Genomic DNA, 27,718 nt, shown 5'->3' with positions numbered 1-27,718 from the left:
CGGCTAGAGAGGAAGCGCAGAGGGCGGACAACCATAGAGTACGCAGCCTGGATGATCTATCTCCTCATCAAGCCACTCACAGTCCTCCAGCGTCAGCACCGGGCCGGAAGCGGAAGTGAGGGAGAAGCAAAGGGCGGTTGTTCGCATGCGCAGTGTGTAGTGTTTACTTCCGCCCGGCCTAGTCGGGTGTTAGGGTTATGTTGCACGTGGGGTTCCCAGTGTGGAGTTCGCTGAAGATGTAATGACTCGGGGTGACATTGGGACAGACCCTAAGGGTGAGGATGTGGGTTCCAGTGGCGGGGGTTCCTCGGCGGCTGACGCTGTCAGCCTTTTCCGGTGCAGGTTGCTTTTGCGTTTTGAGGTACGGAGCGGCGAGGTGGAAGGACGTCCCAGCGAGGAACAGCCGCGGTTTGTCTGACTTCCAACCGCAGCTGTTGCCCAGTCAGGGTTTCGGAGAATCGCCCTCTTGGCTGTCCAAATGCCGTCTAGAGTCCAGGCATTACATAACCAACCCGAGACTAGCTGAGACCGTGGTGCGGATCCTGTGGGCAAAACAAGACGCTTGCAAACTATTCCTGGAATGCAATCCAGGTGAGTCCGTCGGGAACTGCATTTTCTTGGATGTTCATCACTTCTGCAGACTCTTACTGACCACCCGTGGGTTGCTGCATAAGACATGACCCCGTCCTTTAAGCAGCTTTTACGGTCTGTGTTAATTATGACACCACAAAATACTTCTATAGCAGTTTGTACTTGACACAACATTGTGATAGAACGTGCTCTTAGAGTTCACCGTCTCCCCAAGAGAGCTGCAACTCACCCCCCCACCCCTAAAAGAACTTTTTGTCTTAACCCTTCCGTGCATCTCCTATAGACCATTAGCAGGATGCTGAGAACACAAGAATTTACAGACTTTTCGAAAAATAACTTTTTAAAGCACCCTTTACTATCATGAGTCATTTCTGTTTAGCTTAGACAATATCTTTGATGGTAAAAGTATCCGGATATCCACGAGTAAATGGTAGGCTAGAGGCAACCTTTCTGTTTGCTTTTTTTCTTGAGATGTAGTGAAGCATTGTGATTCAGAGTGCAGGTTTTGCAGTCTTCCACACGATGGATTCAATGCCAAGCAGAACCAGTTACCAGTTGTGGAGTTAGAGTCAAGTGGCTGTAACTAATCCCCCAGTTTCCTTTTATGTAAATAAAGAGTGTAATATCTACTTTGGGTATATTGTAAGAATTAAAATTAGGTAATACAGGTGAAATATCTAATTTATTTGATATTAAAAGAAATGTTGTTTCTTTTCTAAATAATCTTTTCGTTCTGTTACTGTACTAGGTCCTGGAATCCTGACTCAAGCATTACTTGAAAGAGGTGCCAGAGTGATTGCCCTTGAAAGTGACAGAACTTTTATTCCACACTTGGAGGTATATTTTTAGTTTCTAAAAATAACTTATTGTTGAGTCAGCTCTCTGCAGGGGTTTAGTGAAGTAAAATTAAGCACACGATTTAATTTGTAGAATTACTTTTAGGGGCCATGCCTTAAATGTCTATCATCCCCAACAGCTAGAGCATAGTAAGTATCAATACTTGATGAATGACTAAAAGATTGGAGTTCTGAGATTTGTTTTTTGCTTCTAGCTCTACTACAGACTAGTTGGATGACTTTGAACAAAGTATATAGATGGTATTTCTAGGCTTATTTCTTTGTCTCTAGTAGGCTATGTTGTGCCCTTGCTTTCTGTGAGCTTAGAAGCTAATTGGAGTATAAGATCAGGTTATTGACCTATATTAACTCTGGACTTAGGGTTCTGGGGGCAAGAAAGGTTTGGTATGATCAGATACAGTGGCATGGAGTGAAGGCATTATCCAAATGGATTTTTCAGTGAATTCTGCTTCTATGTAGCAGACACGTTCACATAACCATGAAGTGGAAATTCCTTCTATTGTTGACAGCCTCTTCCTCTTCCTCTTTCCCTCCTTTATAAATCTCTAGATTCGGTTCAGGAATCTTATACTTCTCAATTATACCAACTTGCTGGAACCATGTAAAAGTGTATTATCTAAAAGTGCAGGATGGCAACATAAAATTGTGGAAAAGTCTACGAAATTCAGCTGTTTGTTTGCTTATTAATAAAACTATGTGCATTAGATTGTTATGTTCTACAACTGACTGCTTTGAAAAGAATTCAAGGTTTTAGCCAGGTTATTTAATTGATGCAAAAATCTGCTGGAATGCCAGAATCATGAAGAGAAAAAGAACACACATTGTTCAGAGATTCAAGGTCATGAAATGTCATTTAGTAAACATAGCCATCTGTAATTTCAACTTGGAATTAAAAATAAGATAGCTTTCATCTTGATCTTTTTAAAAAAGGCCTACTTTTGAAAATTAATCTTCATGTTCACAAAATAATTAAGATGGCATTACAATGTCTTTCTGTTTACAGTTTGTTGTCCTGTAACACAATAGTTGCTTTTCTATACTGTCAAGGTAACAGTTTAATTTTAAAATAATTGATTCAATGAAAAAAGGAGGGTTAGGGGCTAGAGAATTCTTGACACACAGTGTTTCTTACAGGAATATAAGTCATAAAATGCTTCTGGAGCTATAATTGTAAGCACAAAATCTAAACATCATTGATTAGAACCAATTTTTGTTCCAGTTAAGGTTTTAATTTTTTTTTCTAGCTCCCCATTCCCACCTCCCTTTAGCACTAACTTGAGCTTAGTCTTTAGTACATGTTCATTCACTTACTAACTGTCTTATGACGAAGTGAAAAGCCATTCAAATTATGTTTTGTATGAATTCATGTATTTGCCAGAATAAAAGAGAAGAAACCATTTAAATAGAACCTTTGCAGCCCTGAATTTGGGTCTTAAAGTGTTGCTCTTAGCAGACAATGCTTCTAGCCTCCCGAAAGCTCTCAAGTTTGCTCCTAAAAACTGCAAGGATTTTCAGGGGTGATGCTTGACTCTGGATGTTTGTCTGACTTTTGAGCCCCCTCCACCCCATTTTCCCTGATACAATTTTTGGGACTCCACATTAATAGTGTTTCAAGCAGGAACAGTTTGTATCTGGATGTACTAGAGAGACAAGTTACAAATTGTGTTCTATAGTAGTAAATCATGGAATTGTGAAACATTGTTGCAGAAATACTTAAATGTTATATGTTCAGTTGAAGAGACATCAGCATTTGTGGTAAACTGCATCTTACTTCAGCAAGGAAAAAGCAATGTTTTCAAATCAGGCTGAATCTCAGCCCTAGCACTTACCACCTTTAAGACCCTTGGCCAAGTAAGTAATTTGACCTGTGTGAGCCTTGGTTTTTCCGAGCCTAGATGTGGCCTCAGAATCTTTGCCCAGGGCTCCAGGCAGCCATTGCTAAGGAATTAGAGATTAGTGTGCAGAAGCTTTTCGAACAACTGAGGGATGCCAATGACAAAGAAAGTAAAAGAATAAGTGAAAATTTGTTGAAGGTTTTTTGTTCTGGGGGCTTTTTCTTGGTCAGATTGTTTGTTCTTTCATTATTTTTCAGACATTAATTGATTTGTATTAACTCTGTTACATTTTAGGGTATATCAGTAATGTTTTGTTTACATCTTTATTGAGGTACTAACAGTTTTTATAAGAAGTCATTTTTGAAGTAAATGTTTGAATTGCTACAAAGTCTGCATAACACTAAAATTTCTTAACGTGTTATCTTCCCTCTCTTTAGTCCCTAGGAAAAAATCTGGGTGGAAAACTAGACGTGGTCCACTGTGACTTCTTCAAACTGGATCCTAGAAATCATGGCATAGTAAAACCTCCTAGTCTGACTTCACAAGTACTTTTCCAGAATTTGGGAATAGAAGCACTTCCTTGGACAAAAGGTAATTTTTGTCATTCACTAAAGCAAATACTTTATAATTTGCCAGTTTTCTGTATCAGTGTGCCTGGTTTGTGGAAGAGATTTGTGTACAATTTATATTATATAATTTATGGGAAGATGCTCTTAAGTTGAATATTGCTTTCCCTCCACCTAGACACAAATAATCAGAGCAGTTGTGCGGAGACCAAGTTCCATATCAAGGAAACATGCTGAGGCTTAGTTTTAATTGAAATAAAATTAATATAGTTCATTAACGTCATTTGACTCAATAAAATGTGGTCACAGGAAAAAGTGGCAAGAATTTATTCAAATATATTTTTTGCTTGTATTCTTAACAGGTATCCCTTTAAAAGTAGTTGGAATCTTCCCAACTAAAAATGAGAGAAAGACACTTTGGAAACTTTTACATGACATATATTCCTGTACTTCTATATATAGATATGGACGAGTAGAATTAAATTTGTTTGTTAATGAAAAGGAATGCAAGGTAGGTTATTAACAAGTACTTGATTAATATTTTGTTTTGAAAGAGATCTTCAGTTTTTCTCTGAGTAGTCTTAATCTATGTAATTTTAATTTGGGCTCATGGCATTTGAAAGTGCTAAGATTGTCTTTACATTTCTGTAGAGCAATCTTTCGTTTCAAAGTTTTTCAGTTTTTTTTTCTTTTTAATTGTGGCATATTATCCACTACATAACGTTTGCCATTTTAACTATTTTTCAGTATACAGTTCAGTGGCTTTTTCTTGGTCAGATTGTTCGTTCTTTCATTAATTTTCAGACATTAATTGATTTACTTTGTGGTACAACTGTTACTACCACCTGTCTCTTCTCAGAACTTGTTCATCATTCCATACTGAAACTGTACCCATTAAACACTGACTCCCCACTTTCCTCTCCCATGAGCCGCTGGTAACTATTGTTCTACTTTCTGTCTCTATGAATTTGGCTATTCTAGGTACTTCTTATGAATGGAATTATACAATATTTCACTTTGTTTCTGGCTTATTTCACTTAGCATAATGACTTTAGCATTCATCTAAGTTGCAGCATGTTTCAGAATTTTATTCCTTTTTAAAGCTGAATAATATTCCATCGTATATATACACTACCTTTTATCTGTTCATCTGTCAGTGGACACTTGAGTTGCTTCCACCTTTCGGCTGTTGTGAATAATGCTATGAACTTGGGTGTGCAAATATCTCTTTGAGTCCCTGCTTTCAATTCTGTTGGGTATATACCCAGAAGTGGAATTACTGGGTCATGTGGTAATCCTATTTTTTAATTTTTTGAGGAACCACTGTACTGTTTTTCATAGTGGCTGTGCCAATTTACATTCCCACCAGCAATGCTCCAGATTTCCATGTTCTCCAGCACTTGTTTTGTGTTTTTTTGATAATATCCATCCTCATGGTGTGAAGTGATATCTCACTGTCATTTTGAATTTCATTTTCCTAATGATTAGTGATGTTGAGCATCTTTTTATGTGGCTATAGACATAAAAAGATACATTTGTGTATCTTCTTTGGAGGAATTAATCTGGTTGTCTGTTCTTTTGTTGTTGAGTTTTAGGAGTTGTTACATGTTGTCCATATTAATCCCTTCTCAGGTATGCGATTTGCAAGTGTTTTCTCCCCTTTTGTGGGTTGCCTTTTTACATTGTTGATGGTGTTCTTTGATTCCCAGAGTTTTTAATTTTGATGATGTCCAGTTTGTCTTTTCTTTTTATTGCCTGTGCCTTGGTGTCATATGTCCCCTATATTTTCTTCTAGGAGTTCTATAGTTTCAGCTCTTATGTTCAAGTCTTTGATCCATCTGATCCATCTTCAGTTACTTTTTTATGTGGTGTTAGGTAAGGGTCCAACTTAATTTTTTTTGTGTGGGTATGCAGTTTTCCCAACACCTTTGTTGAAACACTGTCCTTTCCCCATTGGCACCTTTGTCAAAAAAATCACTTGACCATATACATGAGGGTCTGTTTTTGGGCTCTCTGTTTTGTTTTGTACATTTGTTTTTATGCTAGTACCACACTATTTTGATTACTGTAACTTTGTAGTCAATTTTGAAAACAGGAATTGTGAGTTCTTCAGTTTTGTTCTTTTTGAAGATTATTTAGGCTATTTGGTATCTCTTGAGATTCCAAAGGAATTTTAGGGTGAATGTTTTTATTTCTGAAAAAAAACAAAATTTGGATTTTGATAGGAATTGCATTGAATTTGTTGATCACTTGGGCAATATTGACATCTTAACAATATTAAGTCTTTCAATTCATGAACATAGTATATGTTTTCATTTATTTGTGTTTAATTTCTTTCAGCAGTGTTTCATAGTTTTCAGTGTACAAGTCTTTCACTTTGGTTAAGTTGATTCCTAATATTTTATTATTTTTGATGCTGTTGTAAATGGAATTGTTTTCTTAATTTCCTTTTCAGATTTTCATTGTTAGTATATAGAAATAGAACTGATTTCTGTGTATGTTGATTTTTGTATCCTGCAACTTTGCTGAATTCCTTTGTTCTAACAGTTTTTGTGTGGAACCTTTGTAGTTTCAGACTCTACTTTTAATTCCCTGATATGGAGGGCCCTCCTGACTCCCTGATGCTGCCCTGAGTGTAATGTTTCTTTTCTGCCCAGAATGCCCCATGTATTAATCTTTTACTCCAATATAACAGGGGAAGCTTATTTGTATATAATAGGGTGATGGGTCAGATAGTGGGGCAAGAAAAGAAGGGATGATTTGGTCACCAGGACCCAGATAGTAAGTAAATAGTGACTATCTGGGGAAGGAGAGCTGGGGGCTCAGAACCCTGAGACTGCACATACCGTAAATACATGAAAGACAAACAGGAAATGCTGTATCAAGTTTCATCTTGCTCCTAGGAAAGTGTCTAATGCTTCTTTGCACCACAGATCTTTTCACATATGGTTTCTTCTGTCCGTACTGCCCTCTCATTCACAAAGTTAAAGAGGTAAACCTCTTGTCTTTCACGGGTCAGCCTAAATAATCCTCAACTCAAAACTTAACAGCCCACCTGGCACATATTTCTAACCTGTCATTCTCCACAGCAATTACACATTTTTGTGTCATTTTTTCTTAATGAGATTTTCGCCCTGATAGGTTACATATGGTTAAAGGAAATCAATGTTAAGTACATTCTATTTTAAATGTACATAATGATATATTTCAATCTAAAAGTTTAAAAGGCCTCTCTTCTTTGAAATGCTTACAGTTAGATTTTTCATTTAATTTTATTTATTTTTTTACTTTCTAAATACTAAGATATTACTGTTAAGATCCAACATTCAATTTTGATTGATTATAGTTTTGTATAACATAGACCTATTTTCATTTTACCAGAAGCTAATGGCAAATCCTCAGAATCCACACCTGTACCAAGCATTAAGTGTGCTCTGGCAAGTAGCTTGTGAGATTGAACTTCTGCATATGGTGAGTAAAACCCTTCTAAATTTCAGCAGAGAACTTGATTGTTTCAGAGAGGCTGCCTTTCTGTGACCAATAAAGGGAGAAACATTCAAAATTAATTTTACTGTTTTTCCCAACTATTGAAGATGATAGAGCCAGGTAACTTTGTGCTGCTGTTTTTATCCCAAATATTTATGTTTTTCTCTGATTATAAAACTAGCATATGCTCATTGTAAAAATGTACGACATGTTAGAGAAAGAAAAGAATGAAAAAAAAAAAATCAACACTACAATTCTTCTACTCAGAAGTCACTTGACATTTGTGGCGTATTTTCAGTCCTATTTTTCCTATGCTTTTTTTTTCTTTATATAGTGAAGACTATATTCTTTTGTATCTTATTTTTTTCACTTGATAGCTAATAGTTAATTATAAGCCTTCCTTGGTCACTGAACATTTTTCTTAAGTTTTTAATGGCTACTTAATACTTCATTATAGAACATTTCCCATTTTAAGTTTATTTCCTTAGGTAAGATCAGAGTTGTCTGATAGAAATACAATGCAAGCCACATAGGCAAATTTACATTATTTTTAGTAGCCACCTTATAAAAAATAAAAAAAAAACAGGTGAAATTGATTTTAATGTTTTATTTAACTATCTCAATTGAAAATACGGCCATTTCAGTGTATAATTAATATTTTAGAACCAGTTATTACATAATTTACATTCTGTTTTTGTGTACTATGCCTTTGAAATCCACTGTGTATATTGCAACCTATATCAGTTTAGACTGGACATATTTCAAGTATCAATAGCCATTTGTGATTAGTGGCTGCTGTGTTTAATAGCAGTAGGCCAGAGTGTAAGAAAAAAATGATAGATACCATTTTCTTCAGATCATAATTGGCACTTTCTTTTTTTTAATTTTAGTAGGTAGAGTGTATATCTAGTTTTTATAGGGAATGTGTTTATCTATTTTATGAGCCCTTGTTCTTCCAAGGATGTATTGGTTTAATTTTTAAATTTTGCGATGTATCTTTGTGGAGTCTTTTTATTGCTTTTGTCCAGGAACCCATTAAGCCCTGTAATGTGTATATTTAATTGTTAGAATATTGTCTAATGTGATTTTAGCTTTGGTTCCAATTGTTTTTTTTTCCTCCAGCACATACGAGGTTCTTAGGTTGGGTCTCATGCTTGTCTTTCATATCTGCATGCTCTCATCGTTTTCCTGTATTCTTAGAAATCTTTTCACACGTAACCTTCGCAGCACTGACCCTGCTTTCTTCCTGCACTGCATGTTGTCATCTTGGTATATAGTTCTCGATGTCCCTAAAATCCTTTCTTACTCTACGGATCTCCTTTCATTCTGTAGGCTTTTCATCTCAGCCTCTTCTGTCCTCGTGGCTTTCATCTAGTTTCATAGAGGCCCCCCGAGGACTTCAGCTTTCAGGATCGTTTTCTTGTTCTACAGTATTTGTTTTCAAAGGCCCTGTGTTGAGTTTTGCCATTTTTAACCTACAGAAAGGAGAGGTCTCTGTGGACCCAACACTTTTAACGTTTGTCTGTTCTGTATCTTCAGCTGGAAGGTCAGTGTGGAACTCAATTCCCAGGCTCTTACAGGCTCTCCTCTTCTGTGATTTTGGTAGACGGGAGTGAGGTCTCCTCTGTACCCACTGCTGTGCCCTCACTGCTCTGAACAGACCCGCGTGCGGGGAGCTGCAGGGCCCACTGCAGGCTGCCGCTGCTGTTGCTGCTGCTTTGCCTTCCCCCACTTAGTGACTTCCTGGGACTGCTAGGAATTTCACAGATGGGCAACAGTTGCATTTCTCATGCCACTTTAATTGCTACTATAGTAATAAATTACAATTTTTGACCATTCAAGCCTACATTCAGTATTGTAGGTTTTAGTCTTTTAAGTCTGTGTCAGATACTGTTTTAACCACTCATATTTTGGAATTTGTGTGTGTGTGTGTGTGTGTGTGTGTGTGTGTGTGTATACTTTTTTATATTTTTCAGTTGGGTCATCTTTTCAAATTGCTTCACATAAAATTGTACTGGCAAAAGTTAGATACAAATTGACACAGGTGTATTTTTGTGTATCTCCTTACATGTCCTAACATAGTCAAATCTGTTTGACTACTAGTCTTTTCCACTAAAATAAGGCAAAAATATCCTCAGTAGTGAATGACAGCCCCTAAACTCATTGTGATTCTATTATGGAAATGTTGGCTGTTAAACATTGTAACTTGAGAATCTGTTTGTGTTAATAGTATTAAAGGTAATTTTTTTTACATTTTGCCAGATGGGAGGGGGTTTAGGGGATAGGTGGAAGAGGGGAAGGGATTAAGAAGTACAAATCGGTAGTTACAGAGTAGTCATGGGGATGTAAGGTACTGCCTAGGAAATATAGTAAGTAATATTGTAATAACTATGTATGGTGCCAGGTGAGCACTTCGTATGTTATATAAATGTCTAACCACTATGCTGTACACCTGAAACTAATATAATATTGTATGTCACCTGTAATTGAAAAATAAAAAAATAGTTTAAAAAAAGGGTAACTTTCTTTTATCTAAGTAAGTAAGAGTTACCAGTATTGGGATAGACCTTTGATTCTCCTGTCCTTTATCCAACAACAATAAGAACAACAAAACAAGAAGAGAGGAGAGATGTGTATAATTTATCACATATTGTTTTTCTTTAATCTAATTAGACTGGTGACTTGGGTTCATTCTGTTGTTTAGGCAAGTTATTTTCCAAGGCAGCACTAATTTCGGGGCACTTTGACCAAGGAGAACTAAAAGAAATGTTTCTGTTTATCTTCCCTCAAGGAGCCTTGGTCGTCATTTGACATATACACGCAAAATGGGCAACTGGAAAAGCCAAAGTGTAGGGTAAGAATGAATGAATACCTTTATACCTTTCCCTTTTCCTCTAAGTAGAACATCCTTTTGTTTTTTTTAGGATTATCTGGTACTCATTATTTATTTAAATTTTTTAATTTTAAAATACCGAGAAATGTTCTTTAAATACAGCTTACTGCTATTAATAAATTCATATTATTTTGGAAATAATTGTGTTTTTCAGCTATTTATACAGTAGATGCTAGCATAATAATAGGCTTAAACATAGAATTTTACTTCTATTTTTATTTCTTTTGAAATGAAGATAAATCTCAAATTTGTAAAATGTAATCATTTTGAATATTCATCTAATTTGGTAAACTAAAAACAAAATTTTATACCTTATTAATAAATCAGAAATTTGTAATATTACTATGGTTGCATTCACCAACAGGGGCATCTGTTGCTTTCTCAGGGCGTGGGGTTTGTTTTTTTCCCCTCCCTTTCTAAAGAACCAAAGTGATGATGTTATAAAGTTTATATCAGGGTACTCGCAGAGGTTATAATAAAGTAGTTGAAGTTTCAAAAATAATTTTTGAACTGAACTCAGAAGTTCCCCTTCAGGATCAAATGCTCATGATACCCTAGTCCCATCATATCAGCTTAATCTGAAGTTCCCATTTGCTTACTTGTTTTTTTGGTCACTTTGCCACTAAAGGAAAAAGAAGAAAATTATCAATTTAGAAATGTCTTGATTTTAGAGTGATCAGTCATCATTGTGATCATTTTGACTTTAGTTCTCTTTCACTCTTCATAAGCATAATTTTACAGCCTCACAAACTAGAATAGGAGTAATGCGTTTTGGCTGGATACCATTAGGAACTTAACCAAGCGTACCCAAAATGAACAACTCTGTATATAAGACACTTTCTCCTTTTCTCTATGACAAGATCAAACACTACAAATATTTTTTGGCCAACTTAAATATATAAACTCTTAGGGATGATGATGCAATAACCAAATACAATGTTTCATGAGAAAATTTTATTCAGCTATTTCACATGTATCTTCACATGGTATCAGTGTGTTCATAATTGCTACAGAAGCACTTTGAGATATTTAATGGCTTTTTAGAACACATCATCTTTATTTCCATCCAAGTTGTTTGAGATTCACACTTTTTTGAAGCCATGTTTTTATGTTGTCATTGGAACTTTTTCTAAGTTACAAATAACCACGCATTTAACATCAGGAAAGTTTTTTTCTTCCTCTTTTATCAAGTAAATGTGTATCTGTAACTCCAAAGCTATTTACCAGGTTGTTTTTCAAAGTCACCTTCAAAAGACTTGTTAACAACAAACATAATATTTTGAACTGTGAGTTATCCCTCTTTGTAATGAATAATTACTATTTTTTAATTTAATTGTCTTCCTTTTTACCAATTCCTTAAGCTATAGCCATCTAAAACTAGAAACTAGAATTGATTATAATTTTTTTTCAGGCTAATATGTCTTCCAGAAATAGTATTTTCCATTTATGTATGTTTAAAAATAAAGTAAATAAGGGATCACTACCTAATATGTGAGATTTCCTAAGGAAACATAAGGCTCCCTCTTTTATGAGGAATAATTTTAGGGGAAAAATAACATCTTAACCTTACATCAAGTAATATACAGTTTCTGTTTTAATCTGTATAGTATTATATACTGGAGCAGGTTGGCAAATATTTTCTGTAAAGGGTCAGATAGTAAATATTTTATGTTTTGCAGGCTGCATACACTCTATCATGTAGTCTTTGGTTTTTGCGCTCTCTCTTTTTAAACAGTCCTTTACAAATGTGAAAAGCATTCTTAGCTCTATACTACAAAAACAGGCAAGCAATGGACCATAGCTTTCTAACCCCATATTTTAAAAAATTATCCAATTAAAAATTTTAAGTCTCTTTTATCATCCTTGGGATCTGCTGTTGTGCCTCAAATAGAGAAGAGGCTCAGTACATGTTAGTGTCGTGTTTGGGGTTTGATTTTACCCTGATTACAAGTTGATAAGCTGTTACTCTTTCACGGGTGGTGGTCAGAGACACAGCCTCCTGGATCAGACAAAGTGTCTCGTTTGCCTCCACGTCCCCCGGAGTGACATGACGTGGCTCAGGTGGATGGAGTGCATGCAGTGGGTTTGCAGTGCTGCTGAGGAACAGACAGAGCTGGAGGGTCCACTCCTTTCATAGCAAACATTGAGCAAGCCTTCTTTTTATCCTAGAGAGAGACATTACCTCATCCCTCCAGGTGGCTCACAGCAAATACCCCTGAGAGGGCCCAGGTAAAAAGCAGTTAGGGGCCTGCCTTCTTGGCACACCCGCCAAGGACGGACAGGACGTTCAGGCTCTATGGTGATTGCTGCTTCCAACATGGAGCTGGAATGAGCAAGTGAACTGAAAATATCTTAGGACTAACACCATTTATTTTCCCTTCTTTACAGGAGTCATTGGGAGAAATACAACAAAAACTGTGTTTTATTCGACTGACTCCCCGTAGAAATTTATTTACAGAAAACTTAACTCCTGTTAACTATGATGTATTTTTTCACATGTTAAAGCAGTGTTTTATGAAGCGCAATGCCAAGCTAATAGACCACTTACAGTAAGTAAGACGAATAAAAGCCAAGTATAAAAGTAGCAATTCAATATGAGAATTATACTTTCATGTTAAAGGTCAGTTTTTTCTATATTGTCTATCTTAATTAACAGAGTGAGGTACCATGTTTTCACTCATCAATTTCTTCAAAATACTTCCTTCTCGCTGTTGCACACTTTGACACAAATATAATTGTTTTTTCCACATAATACCCTGAGCTTAATTTTTTGTTTCCTTTGATAAAACCAGTTGTTTTATCTTTGTCAGAGTACATGCCCACGATTAACCTTCCTGAAGAACGAGCTGCTTACCATTGGCCAGACTGGAAAAAGTCAGCATAAGTGGTGTCATACCTACCATCTACCTCTTGTCATTGCCTGTCCTCACTGGTTCATTTTCTTCCTGAACAAAGTAGGGATGGATCATTACACCACCCTAGTTTTCCTGCCCTGGGCCAGACTTTTTGTTTTTACCTAAAGCTTTATAAGATTTAGAGCTGTTACTACCTACTTCGTGCTGTGAATTCTGCATCGCACCTTGTAGTTAGTCCACAGTCATTCATAGTGTTGTCAGACAAGGGCAAAATATTAAAGTAATCATTGTAATTAATTTGATCATCATTAAATATATTAACTGAATGAGTGGTTGGTTGGACAATGTTTATTTAAAAATAAATGTTAAAAGTGACAATAGACTAGTAAAAGAAATCCATTATTTTTTATCTCGTCCCATTGTGGTAGTGGCTATTTGTAATGAAAATATCAAGAATATAGGAAATTAAGGGATAAATATGGTAAACTGTGGTACAAAATGTTAAAAATTCCCTTTGAAATGTCTGTGAATTGAAAGCATGTTTACACTTGTGACCAGGATTCCATTCAGAATCAGTGTTGGAAGTCTTTTCTACCAAAATATTTTGTTGCAGTTGTTCACTTGTTATTGTCAGAGACTTGCTGATGGTTTCTTGCTAGGCTAATATATAAGGCAGTTTTCTGTTTTATAATTTATTCACCAGTAATTGTTACAAATAAAGTGCAAGATTATTCCCTCTTTGAAAACTGCCAGACCGCAGTTTCTGCATTTTGAACTTACTGAACTTTTGCATGAACCTAAATGGAGTTAAGAATATTTTTGCAAAGTGAGTTAAAAGAAGAAAGAAGTAGGCAGAAGGATATTTTTAAAGAGCAATGTTAAACTAAAATTTTGTGTAGACATTGATTAGAACACATTAAAGTCTAAGTCTGCTCTTTTCATTATAGGTAAGCCACAAAAGTGTAGGAATAATTATAGTTAAAGCCGTATGTTATATGCAAGCTCTTAAACTAAATAAGATAATTATATATAATAAGTTAGACATTTTCAATTGGGCTTAGAAGCCATCTCTATCAGTATTAACTGACAGCTGTTACAAAAAAAAATTAAACAAATTTGCTTTGTATTTCTTTTGCAGTTCATTGAGTCCAGTTGATGCAATGGATATATTGAAGCAAACAAGAAAAAAGGAAAAAACAAAAATAACAAATATGTATCCTCGAGACTTTAAACGACTTTTTGAAACTATAGAGTGTTCCAAAGGTTATACCTGTAAATGGCTATATGATGACTTCATGGAAGACATAGTCATATAGGGAACTGGACTGCTGAGACAGTAGCTGGCGCCGTTTATTTTATGTGGAAATTATGACACACATGAAAAAGAACGAAGCTTGAAAAGCTCACATCCATCCAACAAAAGGTAATGTTCTTGTTTTGCATGAACTAGACCTTTTCTTCTGAAGTTTGTACCATGAGTACATTGGATAAAACAGCCGCTATTTTATTCACAACTGAAGAAAATGAAAATTTCAGTTAATTGTGGATTTGATCAGATTGGATTCGTTTTGTTTTAAATCCCTATCTACTGTCAACATACTGGTCGTTGTAGGGTATTACCAGATGAAATTCAGTTTTAAAAATCCTTTTGGCTGAATACAGTGTATTAATTTAAATATTCCACTTCTACTGTTCATTTTTGCAGCCTCCTGGGGGGCAAACGTTTGTACATTTTTAAGTTTAGAAAGTAAACTGATATAAGTGGTTTGTTTCACTTGTCAGTTTGTTGAAATGTATTTATTCTGTGCAATGAAATTATTCAAATTTTAATATGGTTTAAACCATTTTAGAAATTAAAATATTTTAAATAAAATTTTGTGGGTTTTTTTTGGGGTGGTCTCCATCTAATGAAACAAAAAATGGACCTTCACTTGCATACTTTAAATTCTGTCATGTATGGTCAATATACTTTCAATAGACTTTCAATATACTTTGAATAATTCAGTCTGTTATTCAAGTCTCTTCCATTTTTGTTCCATCAAGAAAGTTTTCTGAAGTTAGACCTTTACATGAACCTAAGTGAAAATAAGGATATTTTCTTAGATTATTGAAGAAGCTAGTGGAGTTTAGCTGAGACTTATCTCCTCGATAGATTTGTTTGCTGTTAAACTTCTTAATACCTAAGGCATATTATTAGTAACTTTGTAGGGCGTGTTCTTAATAACGCTTAGTCCAACCAGTTCTTTGCCATTTCCCTACATTGGTTTATAAGTCAGTCTGGCTAGAAACTCTGAATCCTCATCTTTCTCTTGTAATTCCTCTCCTGCTGGGACACAATCCACCTAATAATAACGCCATTCAGTTTTCCTCCTCCTGTTTCTTTCCCAGTCCTAGGCCTTCAGCCTAAGTTTCTCCTGGAGCTTCTTAAATAGCTCTCTTTTACCTGGAGTCCGTCGTGTTTATTATTGTCATCTTTCTAAAATATCTACTTTACCATAAACTTTTCTAAGGCCTTGGTTTCCGAATGGGTAATGGTGACATCTAACTCTAAGGGTTATTGTCAGGAATAAATGAGTTAAGAAAGGGCTCAGCAGAGAAGCTGACAGAATGGTGGCTATAAAAGTTAGTATAATTATCTTCCCCCATTCCCTCCTGTGCAGGTAGCCAGAGGCCTCTGTGCCCTCTTCATTCTGCATTCAAAAAACTAGAATTAGAAAAGAATTGTCTATTCAGTAGAAGATGTAAATAATTAATGAAGCTTAATATGCGGAGGTGGCTGCTCACAGTAGCACTAAGGTGTCCCAAGAATTTGGAATTAAGATTAGCCTTCTCGTTACCAGGAAAAACCCAGAGGAGTCAGTAGTGTCCAAAGCCTCTGGAGAGATCAGCCAAGTTCACTAAAAGCTGACAGTCCCTTAGAGGTAGTAGCAATTAGGAGATCAGGCCAGTTTCAGAGATGTGCTGGAGACAGAACCCCGATGGCTGTGTGCGACTTCTCTCATGATAGGTAACCTTGGCTGTGCAGGAAAAGAACAAGGAGACTGCAGGGTTTGAGGTGGGTTCCTGTGTTTCTTAGTTTAACTTCTTACAGATAAGACATTTAAGCATGTTACTAGGTTACAAGAATGTCAGCTGAGAAACATTTTAAATATAGCTCAGAGAGAACTGATGGTTTTTAGGGAAGGGAATGGGGTTGAAAGAGCAGAGAAGCACCTTTTGCTCTTAGCTTAGATAAAAGGAGTATGGATGCTAATATAAATATATGTAGGGGTCAAAAGATGAATGAATGCCTTACAAGTGGATATGCTCTGAGAAATAGCAGGCAGTGTCACTTCAGACAAAATGGAAGCAGGGACTTGAGAAACACAAAGATTATTAACGGCTGTGGGCGATCAGAAAGGGAGGTAAAGAGGGACAGTAAATAATACAGAGGTTCTAGCTGAGGATGGAAACCAAATTTATAGTGGTATCATTCTGTACTAGTGTGCCATTTTAGGACTGGAGCAATGGAGAATGTGGGCGATTAGATGAATGAAAGTTGTGTATTGAGATTAGCCTTTAGGTCTGTGCGTGAGTGATTTCTATTACGTGTAGAGTGATAAATTAGTCTGATACTCAGTGTCTTTGTGGTGGGATGATGCTTCTGAAAGGCAGGGTGGGTATGGCCAGATCTCCTTTTGGGGAGAACAGTTGACTGATATCCCGAGCTTCTTCCCCCCTGAATCCATCACTGTGTTTATGCCAACGCTGCACTTCCTGCATGCTGTTCCCAGGCAGTGCCTGAGCAGGGTGGAGGTATGAAGGCAGGCCCCTCTAGTGACACAACTCAAGCGGGCAGGTGTGGCTCAATGACTCCTTGGTGGCCTGGCTGAACTGGTCTTGGAATTCTGCTGTGGTCCAGGAGTGGGGACCCAGTCTGCCTTCTCTGTCTCGTTCCACAGTCGGCCCTGCAGTCACAGCCTGAAGCAGGTGATGCCTTCTGCTCCCTTCTCTAGAAACCTTTTACATGTCTAATCTTGTCTTACCATCTGCTTCTCTGCAGACCCAAACTAACACAGGAGTCAAGGGATATGAAAGTGACAGGAAGAAAGTGGCTGAAATAATGAGGCATGTGTTAGAAAGCCAGTTTTGTCATTTGAATTCTGATCTTAAGATACCAGAGATGATGTTGATTCCTGGTGATGACAGGTCCGTTGATTCCTGGTGATGACAGGTCCTGTTGTCATAGAGAAAGCAGAGTTAACATCTGGAATGAGGGAGACATCATTCTGATAACATTTGAGCCCCTGGCTCCAACCATACCTGCAGCCATATACATGTCCAAAGCCAAACAAATGCCTGAAGCCAGTCAGTTTCCTTTTTTGTTTAAACTAGTTTGGGATGGAATTCTATCACTTTCAACCAAGAGTCCTTATATAAATACTATCAGGTCAGGTACAAGCAAATCAGGATTAAGCACTTACAAAGACATTTTGCCAAAGGAGCTTTTATTGTTGCTAGTGGCTGATGATCAACGATGGTCGTTTAGTCTGTTGGAATCCCCCAAAGCTGATGAGTTTAGCAGCATGTTCAAATGGGAGGACATGACTAGGTATCTCTGGAGAAAAGTTTTCACTAGAAGAGTGAAGTCGCTGCCCATAAAATTAGCTCTAGATAAGATCACGGTGACTAAAGATGGCCAGGACAACTAAGAGCTGGAGTTCTTGCAATAGGAGACTCAATGGTATTTAAGGGTTTTTTTTTTTTGTGTGTGTGTGTGTGTTTGGACTATTGATAATTTTCCAATAAGAAAATATTGTAGATGTTTTTCTCTAGAATTTATAAGAATGTAGTCAGTATAAATTCAGGAGGTGATTGGGACCACACAGTCATGTTCTATATTGGAAGGGTGAAAAAAAAGTTGGGTGTTTTTGTGGAATATTACCATTTGTTCTCTCATCACTAAATTGTAGAGGGCCATTTAGCGGGTTATTTATCTGGGTCTTGGTGTTGCAAGTGCAAAATGAAAAGGGTTTAACTGGGGCCTTATCTGTGATATTCTATAATTATCTGAAAATACATTATCAAAAGTGTATCTCCTGTAGGGGGCAAATTTTCTCCTTTGCTCATCACATATGGAAAATCTTCTGGAGAATGAAGGCAATATAGAGAAAGCAGAGTTAACATCTGGAATGAGGGAGACATCATTCTGATAACATTTGAGCCCCTGGCTCCAACCATACCTGCAGCCATGTACATGTCCAAAGCCAAACAAATGCCTGAAATCAGTCAATTTCCTTTTTTGTTTAAACTAGTTTGGGATGGAATTCTATCACTTTCAACCAAGAGTCCTAATATAAATACTATCTTAATGGCACTTACCAGTAGCATCCCATTCCTACTTTATTACGGGGACTCCTCTTGAGTCTTAAGTATTAAAAGTTAGCACATTCCTGAAGGATGACTATGGTAGGTGACCTCCAAGCCACAAGCCTGGACCTCTGCATGAATAAAGAAGGAAGCATTGTTTTAGTTCCATACCCTGTCGGTATATTATTTGTATCATTCTAAGGCTGGAAATAGGAATTCTAGTTACCTGAGAAAACTTGTAATAATAGACTTATAAAATAATCCATTAATTCTTGGTTAAATGTTCATTTGGTTTATTAATAAAACTGCTGGGTAATTCTGTATTAAAATATTTATAGCTAGTAATTTATCTCTTGCTAATAAAATAGTGTGTTAAACTTACAATTAGAGTTTATGGGGAATTAAGGTACAACATTCTGTGCTCTTGGTTTTTATCTGCTCATTAAAAGCAAGAATGTAAAAATGATTGAACAAATAGGGTGAGAAAGCACTGATTTGTATGTTTTTAAAATTCAATTTAGATTTTGGTGAAAGCTACTTGTAAAGCCAGTTAGTAAGGATGTTCATTGGAAACATTAACTCTCCAAGACTCGGAGAAAGATGGTCAGTTTCAGGATCTTTCCCAGGATTTCCTTATTATTTATGGTACAGAAAACCTCTACTCAGTACATCATGAACTCTCTTAACATCCTCCAGTTCTCTTTAAAATAAACTTTTTTTACTGTTTTCATACAAAAGAAGCCTCCATGAAATTTTGTTAAGTGCACGACAGGACTGAGAACCTAGGGATTCTGGGCTTCTGTTTCTGTAAAACATCTAAACCATAACGTGGTCCCTCCCAGGCAACTTCAAAAAATTTAAGTAAGAGTAAGCCATTTTTACAGTTTCTGAGTGGTTTTTGTATAGGAAATCTGGAACCTGATGCTTGTGATTTGTCACTTAAGAATTCTGGAAAGCAGAACCAACCATTTTACAATAGTTAAAGGAATCTCTTTTATTAAGGAAAAAACAACCCTTCTGATTCTCATGATAGGGTATTATGAACATTGTATTATTATGTGATTGTTTATTCCATTGGTAGGAGCAGATCCAAGCTTGTGGGCCTAAGGCTAATACAACTTTAGGGAACCCCCTTTTAAAACTGTGGAAACACACACACACACACACACACACACAGTTGACCTTTGAAGAATGCGGGGATTAGGGGTGCCGACACCTCCCCACCCTTCATTAAAAATCTGAATATAACTCTTTTGACTCTATAGTTGGCCCTTCGCATCCGTGGGTTGCCACCAACTGCAGATTGAAAACCGTATTTCTGATCTGCAGTTTGGAATCTGAAAATATTATTTTTTATCTATTTATGTGGTTGGTTGAATCCATGAACACAAAACCTACAGATACAAAGAGCTAACTATTTATTTTTAAAAATCTACATAGAAACATCTTATTTTTTGGTACGTTTCAAAATAGCTGCTAGCAACCAGAACTGCCAGAGCTCAAGGCCTCCACAACTCTGCAATGGGTGGGTCTGGCGGGCAGAGCCCAGGTCTGGTACCCTAACTGCAAAAGAGGCTGGAAAATGACGACATTGGTTCTGTCTCTTTAACACGTTGCGTATGGCGGGGTTTAAATCCCTCATAAAAACCCGCTCAGAAAAAACAAAGATTCTCGTGATCCGTACGCAACTTAACACAGACTAAAATAGGGTGATTTAAACAAGATGTCTTTCGTGGAAATATCCAACCAAGTGAACAATCAGAGGTGTCGGGCTCTTCCTTTCTAATTTTCTGGAATATTGCTTTTTTCTTCATTATGGGAGATGGCACACCAGCCCTCCAAGTTCCAACTGGTGGAAGATGAAAAGCATGTATATATAGGCTAAGAGAAAGTTAGACTCAAGGAATGGGACATCCTCTAAGATTTGGGGCAGTTGGCTTTCTGGATTGGGGAGGAGGTACAAGACATACATTAGGGAACTGGATCGTGTCTGGGTAGCTGGAACCACAGCCTAGAATAGGAAAGACTGGATCATCCTATCTCAGTATGGAGTGCAGCTTATTCTCTGCGAACTCTTCTCACCCTCTTTAGTAATTGGGAATATGTATTCTATTGGAGAATTAGCCCCTGGTTCTCTGAAGTCTTTTTGACATGCTATTTTGTTCAGTAAACAATTTTTGAGCTCCTTGTATGTAATATGCTTAATGCTAAGCACTAGTATGAAATGATTATACTAATAGTGCTGATAGAATGCTGTCTGAAGGCGTTATCCTATACTTAACAGATTTAAAAGTTTAAAAACATAATATCGATTTCTTACATTTCTATGGTGCTTTAAAGATTTTTCAAAATACTTTTGAATAGGACTTATTCTCATCACTCTTCATTGTAAAGTCTGGCCTTAGGCTTGGAAAAATTACCTAAGGTCACATGGCAGAACTGGGCCTCAAATCCATATCTTTGAAATTCTCATCCACTGCTCATTTCAGTACACCACAGCCACTTCTAGACTACTTCAGGAAGTGTGGAGAGTCTGCCTCTCCAGGTTATGGGAGTCATGCTATTACAATACTAGCGTATGCCCCCATCGATTACTTACTGATTGCAAAGGTAAAAATGTACCTTTATAATGAGCTCCAGCAGCCACCAGTTTAACTAATGAATGAAATTTAATTTTATTAATAGTGGGATCACCTGACATTATGCACATTCAAATGTGATGTGATGCAATGTGAAATGGTGAACAACATAATTTGTAGTGTTTTTGCAAAAAAAAAAAAAAAATCAAGCCTCTAGACCAGTGTCTACTCGTACATGCACACGTACGGAGAGAATGAGCAGAAATGGCAAAATGCTACGAATTGTTTTATCTAGGTTTAGGATATACAGGTGTTCACTGCGTTGTTTTCTCAACTTTCCATTTGCATTGAATCATAATACAATATTGGAGGGGAAAATTACCGCCTCTCCCCGCGCAGTCCCCCTGGACGTCAGCGGCCCAGCGATCCAGGAGGTGTAGGTACCGTCCCACACGCTCCACTCCCGCCCCGCTCGCCTCCGGACCGGGCCTGGGCATGCGCAGAGGGCCCACCGCGTCCGCCCCGCCCCTCGGCGACGTGCGCGCGCGGGGCGCAGGCGCGCGGCTCCTGCTGCCCGCAAGAAGCCAGCCAGCTGCGGGACGCGGTTGGCGTCTGACGTGCGGAGACTGTGAAAAGGATGGAGCCGCTGAAGGTGGAAAAGTTCAGCACCGCCGACCGGGGAAACGGGCTGCGCGCGTTGGCGCCCCTGCGCCCTGGAGAGCTGCTCTTCCGCTCCGATCCCTTGGCGTACACGGTGTGCAAGGGGAGTCGTGGCGTTGTCTGCGACCGCTGCCTTCTCGGGTACGTACGGAGCGCGCTCGCCCACCGGAGTCCTGTCAGCGCGGGGTCCGCGGTACTGGGGGTGTGTGTGTGGGGCGGCCGCCCCGGGACTCCGTCTGGCCGGGGCTGCCCAGGTGCCCAGCCCCGCGCTCTCCTCACGTGCGGCTCCCCGGGGCTCGCGGCGGCTGACAGACTCCGCGCGGCCGCCCCGGGGCTGCCGTGCCGGGGGTCGGGGGTGTCCCAGGCTCAGCCCCTGCAGTTGTGTAGGGCTCTGCTGGACCTGCTAACTCCTGCCCCCCTTGGGCTCCGGTAGGAACTGGGGGCAGCCGGTGGGGAAGGCAGAAGGGGAAGCGTTGGGCCGGGGGTAATCTCGCTGGGGAGCAAAAAGTCCGTGCCCCGTGCGATGATTAGCTTCACCGGTGCGGAAATCACAGCTGGCGGAGGTGGGGGCAGGTGGGAGCAGGGATGGTATAAATCAGGCTCACAGCTTCTGCTCCGTGAGGAAAGGACTGAGCTTGCAGGAGGCGGAAGGATCTGGGTGTGTAGGAGACACTTTCTGTGGTCCAGGTGACACTGTCTGTGTCCGGGTGACACGTTCTGTGTCCAGGTTCCGTTTGACCAGGGGATACGAAGCTGAACGGGACATCCTTGGGATTTCTTAAGGAGCAGTAAGTGAGAAAGATACGAGTAATTGCAAGGTATAGCAGTGCTGAAATAGACATGAAACTCTGTGTGTGGAAGCTTAAGTTACTGAGGTTCCATGGCGTGCTCTGCATTTAATGTCTGTGCAGGCAAGTCTGACTCTTAACCACCTATCTCGAACTGAGAATTCGGGTGAATGTGTTATAAGCCTGAAAGCACTGGGCTAACGCAAAGTGCTATGCAAAAGCAATTTATGGAAAAATGTAATATATATGCACAGTCATAGGATTTGTATTCAAGCAAGAAACGTTATTGAGCTCCTGTTTTTTTTCCGTGACTGCTCTTCCAGACCTATTAGCCTGGGATTTGGGCGAGTGGAGGTGAGGTGGTAAGTTCAAAACTCAAACCAGTAGCTTGACCGTTAATTGTAATACATCCTTATTAGATTCATAATTGAGGAATTTATTTAATTTTGTATTTTAAAGTTACCAAATAATAATTGTATCTGTTATTTACTGAAGCAACCATAACAGCAAGAATGGCAGTAAAAAAATCTGTTGAGAACGCCTTGAAGTTTTTGTAAACTGTGTGGTTGAAAACCATTCAAGACTTGACTTTTTGCTGAAGGCCCCACATTGAAAGCCATAGAACTTTGAGTCTCATTCAAGTAAATTAGAGAAAGCTGGGCTCTTCATCCTGTTAAATCCTTTGGGGGTGTATCTAGAGTTTGAATGTAGTCCAAAGTAGAGATCTTGCTGTTTCTTAAGTCCTGTAATATTAATTGATGGAGAAGATGTGGGTCATCTTGCAGATAAAATCTGACTGCCAAGTGATTTAACAGTTGGAAAAGTTTTGGAATGACTACACAATGACAAATTATTCATTGAATTATCAGAACTGGACTTGAGTCATATGACGCATGGAATTGTCCAGTTTCCAAAATTGACTACGCAAACCCAGCCCTTTGTGGATGGGATGCTTCTTGATTTACCATGTTATTTCATGACTGCTTTTTAATCATTCATTTTTCTTAGTATCAAGAACTACAGTGATTTAAGGAGAAAAAAATATCATGAAAGACTATTGGGGCATTGTCAGCATTGCTTTAAACTAAAGTATGAAGGAAACCCAACTCTGAAAATGGGTAGGAACCAAGGACAGTTCCACGTCTGGTGCTGCACTTTTGCTGAGGTTGGGACCTGGAGAGGACGTCATTTCTCATGCTGCCCGGTAATACTGGGTACAGCGTGTATCACCAGCACTGTGACGTTGGGCCCTGCCGCTGCTACTCTTGCTGTCACTGCCACCACTTGGGAAACTAGTTATTGCTGGAAAGTTGCTGTCTTACGTGTGCGTCTTTGTAACATTAGCTGGTGATTCAAAGTCCTCAGTAGTGCCCTGGTTTGGTTGAGCTTAGGTAACTGCCTGTACCCTAGCTGCAGGGGGAGTGAGTATTTGGCCTTTTTGGCTTGTAAGAGAGGAGGCAGGTTCTAATTCCCACCGATATTCACATAGTGGGGAAATCAGCAAACATAAACACAGGGAAAGGGACAGAAGGAAATGCCAAACATCCAAACAAAACAAACTCAAACTACTAAATGGATTTTTCATACTGATTAACACGTGTTTATTAGTACTTTACACAAAAAATATATTTGTACTTCTTTTGCGTTGCTAGGCTATGGCTCCCTTGTGTTGCAGTCATAGATGTTCTGTTGAATACGTCCACTCCATTGGTTGTAGTGTGTCTGAAGTGCCCTGTTGGGAATCACTGCAGTCTGAAAATCGTGTTAGAGAAATCAAGGTTTGGTGCATTGTTTTATGCAGTTTTTTCTACTGCTATTGAAGTCTGTCATTATGGGATACAGTTTCTGTATTCCTTATCACCTTGTAAGTAAAATTTGTGTTTTTTTATCCATCATCAATTGTGAAATCCTTGAGAGGAGATACTACATGTTTCAATTTTTGTAGCCGTGGCACCTCGTAAGCGAGTAGTCTGTAGTGTCAACGTGGCAGAATTGCCCTTTAGCTGTCCTTGCCTTCTGCTGTCTTGCCTTCTGCTGCCTTCCGTTTGAATTAAGAAATGGAATGAAAATATTAGTTTGTAACAAACATAGCGGGGAAGCGGGGAACCAAGTACATACTATTTAAGAACAGGTATTTATTATAATTACTTTATCAGTCTCCAAGTGATTTATTGTCATAAGATTCTACCTGATCTCCTTTGGCTTTGGGCTGGTTTGATTTCTGCTTTAGTTCTTGCATGTTTATTTTTATTAAGGAGAAACTTGAACCTGCTTCGTGGCTTTTTTTGCTTTTTTCCTGTCGTTAAGGATTAGCTTCTTGTTTTTCATGTTGTGAGTGGAGAAGAAAATGAAATATGTAAGTTGGAGAAAGATTACATGACAGTTAAATTATTACCTAAAATAATTTATATTATCCTTTTTCTGCTCTTGCACACATTTTTAGTTTGAAGGAGCTGAAAAGATTGACCGAGGGGTTGTGTTATCTGTTTGCGTTGGTAAGTGTAGCACATACTATTCCATTGAAATGGTTCTGTTTATAGGTGTCCCTACTCCCCGAGGTAGTGACCTAAGTCTGATTCTCTTCTGTCCCTGCCTGGGGCCGAGCAGACAGGAGACACTAACTGTTGAAGTTGTAAGAGGATAATATTTTGGGGAATTTTAAGTTGCTGTATATTATGTTTGTTCTTGGTTTTCTAAACTTCTAAATTGCCTGTAGCTCCCATATCAAGAGCTTCCCCTGGAAAACTCAAATTATAGCTTCTTCTGTAGGGTAAAGAGGACACGTCTTCCATCCTTAAAGCTGCGATTGAGGCTTAGTGCCTCCCTGGAGGAAGGAGGAGGATTTGGAAGTGGAAAGCCCACCTTTTTCAGCTCTGGTGGGTTGTGGGAAGAAGGGGGGCAGAAGTAGGGAAAACAGACTGGGAAATATATGATCTGACCTACCCTGTCTGGGCCAAACTTCTGGGATTGGGGTGAGTGTGTTAAATGGGTTGAGGGGACAGCAAAAGTAGAAGGCCTTCGGTTCTGCTTCTTATTTGGAATCTTGGGCGGTCAGTGCTGGACCAACGTTGGGGTCTGTAGCACAGCAGTAGTAGAAGGAAATGGTAGAAGGATAGATGAGCCTCTGGTAGCAGGGGATTCCGAAATGCTGTCACACCACTGTGAAGCACGTGGAGGAGCTCAGCGGCATGGTGGGACAGCAGGCGTCAGGGCAACAGACTGTGTGACTCCAGACTAAAGGTCAGGGTCATGGATACTAGAGAGAGGAGGCAGCATGCCATCCCAGAAGGTGGGATGGCACCAGTCCAGCCATGGGACCTCATCACCTCCTTGCAGCAAAGACCGGTGAGGATCCATGGACACTCCAAGATCCAAGGTCTTCTTGCCACTGTAAGGGAGAAGGAAGTTGAAGTTGTAGGCAAGGGAGGGTGTAATCATGGACCGTGAGTTCTAGGCTAAGACAGATCATGAAGAGGTGATGGACAGGGAAATGGGGTAGAATCAATGGATTAGAGGACCTGAGGTGGTCAAAGAAATGGTGGCATGATCTAGAATGGGATGGCTTGACATATATATACTTTAGAAGTGTGTATGTTGGTACAACAAGGTTTAGGGTATGGCAGAAAGTGGCGGAGGTAGGGAATAAGAAAGACTGTTGAAATGATCAGGAAACTGAGGGGCCGAGGTGTTAGATGGATTTTTCTGGATAAGTGACGTGACCAAGAATGTTAGGCATTGGAATGGATGGTTTCAACAAAGGCAGAATTCTCACGTTGGCTTCCCAACCCAAGGTTTAAGGACTGAGTAGAAAGAGCCAACTGGAGACAGGACTCTCTATGGATATGACTTCCATTTTTCTTTTTTAAGCCAGAGTGATAATGCCTGTTCTTTTTGCTTCTCCTTTTTCTTCTGCAAAGAGGTTTGGGAAAGGGTTGTATAGAAAGAGAACTGATCCTGAAAACATTCGGACCATGTCAACACCACAGCAGAGGATGTTGTTCGAGAGGATGGCCTGCTTTGTATGGATCGCATGAGTCGTTCTTTAGAAACCTGGTGCTTATTCAAAGGGCTCAAGAACAGAGCACGCAGGGGACAGGGATGGAGGCTGGCGCCTGGAACTCCTAGGACGGGAGGCTGGGTCACAGGGACTACCTCTGTGGGGCTGGCAATGTGTCAGAGTGCTTGTTTCCCTCAGCTTTGCACACTGACTGTATCGCCAGGCTTTTGAATATTTGCCAATCTGATGATGAGGAGTGGTATGTCAGCTTAGTTTTCATTTGTATTTCAGTTGCTTGATGAATAAAGTTAAACATCTTTTCATATGTTTAAAGGCCATATTCATTTCTTTTTGTGAACTGTCTGTATCTATTTTTGCCCTTTTTTTTTTTCTAAAAGATTTTGGCCTTCCCCCCCTCGCCAAATTTTAAACATTTTGTTGTATATTAGAGACATTAGCCATTTGCATTTGATAAATATTGCAAATATTTTCTCTCAGGTTGTCATTTGTCTTTTTTTTTTTTTTGATGGGCGCAGCTCACACTGGCCCATGTGGGGCTCGAACCGGCAGTCTTGGTGGTGTTAGCACCAAGCTCTCACCAACTGAGTCTTTTAACTTTGCATATGATGGAGTAATTCCTCCATGTTTTCTTCGAGAATTTGAATTCTTTAAATCTGTATGTTTGGCACTCTGATTCGTTTAGAGTATATTCTAATGCATGGCATAAGGAATGGATCTAATTTTATCTATTGTCCCATCACCATTTGTTAAAAAGATTATTTCTGTCCTACTGGTTTGCTCCTGTGATCGTATTCTAGGTCACACACTAGCTGGGTCTAACTGGACTTGCTATTCTATTCCATTGGCCTGTCTATTCGAGCGCCAGTACCACACTGTTTTAATGACAGAGAAATAGAGAATTTAATTACTAGGAATACTCTTACGTCATCTTCAAATATGTAGTTTTGTTTTTTTCTTTTTCCATTTTTATGCCTCTAAGTGGTTTTTTGTAGGCTGATGACTTGGAGGAATGCCTCCAGAACAACGCTAAATAGTAGTGGAGATAGTAGATATTCTTGTCTTGTTCCTGGTCTCTAGGGTTTCCTTATTAAGATGTTAATTTGGAGAGTCATAGGATTGTTTTCCTGGTAGGCTTTTTTTTTTTTTTTTTAAAGATTTTATTGGGGAAGGGGAACAGGACTTTATTGGGGAACAGTGTGTACTTCCAGGACTTTTTTCCAAGTCAAGTTGTCCTTTCAATC

The 27,718-nt window shown here is 38.8% G+C and overlaps 2 protein-coding genes across 2 annotated transcripts in view; both read left to right on the top strand.

The window, feature by feature from the left end:
• The first annotated feature begins 150 nt into the window (after window positions 1-150).
• Window positions 151-14,956, top strand: TFB2M (transcription factor B2, mitochondrial). Its single transcript, XM_019730894.2, has 8 exons — window positions 151-591; window positions 1,340-1,428; window positions 3,721-3,874; window positions 4,212-4,360; window positions 7,231-7,320; window positions 10,127-10,189; window positions 12,617-12,777; window positions 14,222-14,956. The coding sequence occupies exons 1-8, from the start codon at window positions 282-284 to the stop codon at window positions 14,397-14,399; spliced, it is 1,194 nt and encodes a 397-aa protein (XP_019586453.2). The 5' UTR covers window positions 151-281; the 3' UTR covers window positions 14,400-14,956.
• Window positions 14,957-21,549: 6,593 nt separating this feature from the next.
• Window positions 21,550-27,718, top strand: part of SMYD3 (SET and MYND domain containing 3) — a 555,690-nt gene continuing 549,521 nt past the window's right edge. The window contains exon 1 of the mRNA XM_019730893.2: window positions 21,550-21,812. Coding sequence (XP_019586452.1) covers window positions 21,649-21,812 — 164 coding nt within the window. The 5' untranslated portion in view covers window positions 21,550-21,648. The remainder of the gene's footprint in view (window positions 21,813-27,718) is intronic.

This window comes from Rhinolophus sinicus, linkage group LG12 (assembly GCF_036562045.2).
Source record: "Rhinolophus sinicus isolate RSC01 linkage group LG12, ASM3656204v1, whole genome shotgun sequence".
Lineage (NCBI taxonomy): Eukaryota > Metazoa > Chordata > Mammalia > Chiroptera > Rhinolophidae > Rhinolophus > Rhinolophus sinicus.
Note: the sequence above shows the minus strand (reverse complement) of the source record. Positions and strands in the feature narration are given on the sequence as shown.